Source organism: Odontomachus brunneus, unplaced genomic scaffold (genome assembly GCF_010583005.1).
Source record: "Odontomachus brunneus isolate Ranch 3 - 2012 unplaced genomic scaffold, Obru_v1 Obru_scaffold_255, whole genome shotgun sequence".
NCBI lineage: Eukaryota > Metazoa > Arthropoda > Insecta > Hymenoptera > Formicidae > Odontomachus > Odontomachus brunneus.
The window spans coordinates 162,209-167,543 of NW_022639705.1; the positions used below are offsets into that span (position 1 = coordinate 162,209).

The 5,335-nt window shown below is 30.8% G+C and overlaps 1 protein-coding gene across 1 annotated transcript; it reads left to right on the top strand.

The window, feature by feature from the left end:
* Positions 1-3: 3 nt before the first annotated feature.
* LOC116852769 (cytochrome P450 4c3-like) lies at positions 4-2,748 on the top strand (the record flags this gene model as incomplete). Its single annotated transcript, XM_032833410.1, has 3 exons — positions 4-22; positions 1,266-1,445; positions 1,508-2,748. Coding segments are annotated over 3 exons (366 nt in total), but the record flags the coding sequence as incomplete, so codon positions are not given.
* Between the last annotated feature and the right edge of the window lie 2,587 nt (positions 2,749-5,335).

Sequence of the window (5,335 nt, forward strand, 5' to 3'; positions counted from 1 at the left end):
CTTAATGCAGATTTACAAATAGGTTTGCTTATAAACGTATTATATAGTGGAGCAATATGTAAGAATTGTACAATGAATAGTATAATGAGTACAATGAGTACAATGAACAGTACAATGAGTTGTACAATAGTGTTCTGTTTGTTATGATTATTTTATTGCCCTGAACAACAAAATCAAAACAAAAACTACAAAACGAAAAATACATGTTAACTTAATCAAAGTGTAGATGTTCTAAATTAATTATAATCAGAAAAGAAGTATGATTCTAATGTGAACACGCAGACTGTGTTCCAATATTCACTGCCACTATTGAAACTCTATACACGACACAAATTATAGATCTTCAGTACTGGCAGTGAATATCGGAACGCAGTAGTAATCATTGAACTTTATTGAATTTATCGATGAAATTGTTTTATTTCACTTGCGAATTTACGCTAGACGAAAAGATATATCATCAATTTAATGTTTATTGCCCACGTAATATGCGTCTATTCTGACTGATGCAGTCTATACGGAAATTTTTATAATATTTTATCTATGGAAATATTTTCTGTCTCGCCAATTAATTTCAATGTCAGATTACACGTTTGCAATAAGGATCGCAGACGTCACAAGCGCATATTGATATAAAACTATAAGAAAATGTACGTGAAATTGTAAATACAATTTGATATGTACACCTAATGATCAATCATAAATCTTTTCCTCTAGCGAAAATTCGTGAATCGATGGCAATCATTATAGATACATGCTGCTTATTGTAACCTATATATATTACAAACGCAATCTGTCGGATAAACGCGCGTCGCTTGTGTACGTGTGTATACGTGTGATATGAAGCTGAGTCGTTTGGCGATGCAAACACGGCTTGATGGGCGTACTCATTCGCTTGTGTGCGTGCGTACCTGTGAATCTGAATCTGAAAAATCTGAGAATCTGCGCGAAAATAACAGGTCTTTTTAGCGGACGAGATTTCCAGATCTCACTATTGCCTGTACTAATTTTAATCAAACTTGGTGCAAATTTCGCGTGCGCTAAACATTATATAAGGAAACTTTCATTAGATTTTCGATTTTCGTGCTTGAGATATTTGATTCGGAAGACCAACCGAACTAGAAATTCCAAATAAGCTTGCACGCTCGCGTTGTTTTATTCGATACGTACTCGGCGTCGCGCCGCGACCGTGGCGCTTGATATGATTTTATTTAAATAATTTTATATTTTATTACAATGATATTTTATATACAAATAATATGTTTCAGGAGAATATACTTTACCGAAAGGAGCTGAAGTTTTAATAACAATATTAGACATGCATCGCAATGAAAAGTATTGGCCGAAAGCGTTGATATTCGATCCAGACAGATTTCTTCCGCAGAATATTGCAACTATTCATCCAAATAGTTATATACCGTTTAGTTACGGTCCAAGGAACTGTTTAGGTATATATATTTTAGCTCAACTATACTATAGGAAAATATGAGAATAATCGATAAAATTGCAGGTATAAAGTATGCAATGTTTTCTATGAAAATCTTCATAGCAACATTTTTGCGAACATACATATTAAAGATCGATAAGATGGTTAAAATAGAAGAAATAGAAGTGAAGCTAGCTGTTGTGTTAGAGCCCGTCAATTCTTTGAAAGTCAGAATTGAAAAAAGGATGTGACAATATAACATTATAATAATATACTAACAGAGGAAATGGATATTTTTATTAATATAATTAGTGTAGGAAACATTTATTGTTACTTTTAACTTAATTTGTACGTTTTGTATAGAATACTATAATATATGTAATCAAGGCAAAATTAATAATATGTATAATAAAGACAAAAATTTGTCTTCTTTAAAGGGAGATATATTTTCCGAATTTTAAACTTTATTTTTTATTTTTAAGAACTAACCTATTTGCAATATGTACCACAAGACTTTCCAAAGTGTTACAACTAGTTGCCAGGAAAATAATTATTTAAATTAGTTCTACGACAAAGATAAAAATTTGTCTTTTTTAAAGGAAGATATGTTTTTTAAATTTCAGCAACTCCATCTACCACAATGATAAATCACATAATAAACGTATTTGAATTGTGATATACCGATATATCATTTATAATTTGCCGTATATTTATCATTACGATAAATATAAATAAATAACAAATTAAAATAATTAATTTATAGTATTATGTATAACATTACAAACCATCGGCGCAACAAAAATTTAAAGACTAAATAGTTGCTTTATATATAACTGACTAGTTAGGTTAACATATATAGCGCGAAAGATTAATATAAAAAAACGAAGTTTATTCTTGATACAGTGTGCGAACTAAAATGAAAATGGAAGAATCATCAACTTGCAATATAACTTAGATAAGAGAATAATGTAGTGTGTATATAGAGTTTCTTAGAACAATCGTGCTAACGCTTTTGAGAACGTAGAATAAATTGAGGTAATCAAAAAATTCTAATATCATTTTGTTATATTCATAATAAAAAGAGAAAAAGGCTTTTAACGCAAGTGTAAGCGATTTAAAAGTGAAAAACTACCAGAACAACCAGAAGAATGCAAGTGCTTGGAACGGGTACTCCAAATTGGAACAACTCCAAATAAATATTGCATAATTTGATGGATAAAACTTTTTTGAAACTAAAATGTAATTTTATCATCAAACATACATTGTTTTGTTAACTATGTCTTATTAATGATTTTCTGGTTTTCTTGTTCTATTTATTTATATAGTTTTTATTTTATATAATATAAATTATATGATATAAATTTATTTTATTATAATTTTCATTTTAAATAGTGTAAAATATTAATCATATGTAATAATATTATATATTATTGATATTAATAAAAGTAAATAATATATCACTTTTTCACAATTGATATATTCCTTTCCCCCTCACTATCTTAATTAATCCAAATTTGATTAGTGACTAGAAGGAAAACGTTGTCTTCCAAATATACTTTTGGTATGTAAAATTGAAGATCGATATCTGAAATAAATTTCAAATAGCGATTTTTGTCTATAAGAACGGGCACTGCGAAATACTATGAAACGGTGGGATACTTCGCCCCATATAGAAACTCTATGTTGTATCCGTGATTGGAAGTTGCATACGACGCTGTTACGTTACTTCATGCGTGCGCGTAAAGGTTTCTGTTGCGAAGAAATTCCCTTATCATTACGAGAGAAAAGATAGCGCACCTTTGCTCGTGTTTATATCGCCGTTCCTACATCTCGCTGCACTACCTTCTGCTTCGCGTTGATAGCCGCTGATACACTCACGATTACAAGATATAAGATATAAGACAAATTATAAGATATAAGACAGCAAAAATAGCTGAAATTGAAACCGTAATAATTTTCTGTAATAAAAACTGTAAAGGGAAAAGCGATGTAAACCGACGGAATCTGCAGAATATCTGTTTTCTGTCTTAATCTATCGTTTCACTATATTGCATCCGAAAGAGACAGTATCATTTTCTATCGTTCTCTATCGTTTCTTGTCAGGAGAGTATCCAATCATAGGAACATCATAGAAATCAATGGCGTAGCCAGAAAAATGTTTCGGGAGGGGCTGCACTTTTTATTTTTGACGAGCAAAAAAAAAGATTATTCGAAAAAAATTTTCTTTTACTTAGCGTAACCCAGAAAAATAATTTCGGGGGGAGGGGGGCGCAGTCCCCTCAGTCCTCTCCCTGGCTACGCCACTGATAGAAATCATAAAAGTCCTTGCACAATGCGAAGGAATAGAGATAGAAATAACACAGATAATAGAAATAGCGATAAGAACAGAGAAATCCAACATTCGGCAATACGTCAATGCAGATTGGGACACAGAATAGGCAATAGCGATAAAATTTCCGACAAGTTGGAAATCTATGTCTATCGCTTTATAATCTACTAATCACAGCGCTCGGATTTTTCATTCTGTTTACGTACGCTATATCGCTTTAAACACTTTTCACGACACACATACGATCAAGTTCAGTTTCAAGTCGACTTGTCAACTAGTTTGACTAAAAAATGAATCATTTTAATTATTATAATAAAAATAACTTTCCAGATGATGAATTATTGTCCAACACACAAAATACATTTGATGGCAATAATGGCAACCAAGTGAGCGATAATATAAAATTCGGCGATGAACTTCTAATCGACCTTGTACGAAATCGTTCTTACTTGTATATTAAAAACAAAAGATGATTGGAACGCAAAACTGAAAGCATTGTGCAAATAAGTGTTAATTCATCTTCCATTTTACCTTAATATAATTTGCGTCAAAATATAATATGCACAACAATGTATACATATGAAAATATTTCAGATGTATTTTTTCTGTAATATTGTAATTCAAGCATTATAAAACATACTTACCAAAATTTGCTAATGAAAACCTGAAAAAGTACTTAAAGACAATTTTGAATGTTTTGATATAATATTGCAATTTATCTATTAATAAAATTAATAAATAACTTCAGCCTTTTGACGTTTTTAGGTTACATTTCCCTAAAGCCGACTCTAGTCTGGCTGCGTCAGGCTGCGTTCCGAAATTCATTGCCAGTGCGGAAATTCTATAGTATACATTACATAAACTATAGATTTTCAATACTGGCAGTGAATTTCGGAACGCAGCCTCTATATGGTTTGATTGGTTGATCTTTATTTATTTTGCGGCATTGTGCAACAGATTATATATCTCTGCTTAAAAAAGCCGATAGAAAACGGTAAAATATTATAAATTTCTCGAAAAATTCTATTGTAATCTATCTGGCCTATCTGACGCAGTTCTCTTAATGAAAGATGATTTATCGTAATGAATATAATTCTATTGTAGATATTTTTTATGTGAACAAGACAATAAAGAATCTATTGCTATGTATAATAACTTTCAACATTTATAATGTTTAATCCTACAAATACAAGAATAAATGTATACAAGTTTATAAACATTTTACGATACACATATTACATGAATGTAACGTTATTATGCTATACTCATTTAGCAATATTGAATAATATTCTATAAGACTACGGTCGAACTTTGATACCTATGTAAATCAAACCGAACGTCACGATAAAGTCTATTGTATCTTATATGAATTTCACAATACACATTTTATGTCCTTAATTAAAATCTTCGCTTTAGCGTAGTAATCATATCATATAAGAATCGACATATAGAGTTCCTACCGTTTTCTATCGGAACACTGCTACGCTGTTTCCTATATACCGATTCTCCGGAACAATTATATATAATATACTATAAGAGTACGTTTGAGTCTTGATAAGTAGGTGTAGAGCAGGAATTGTAAC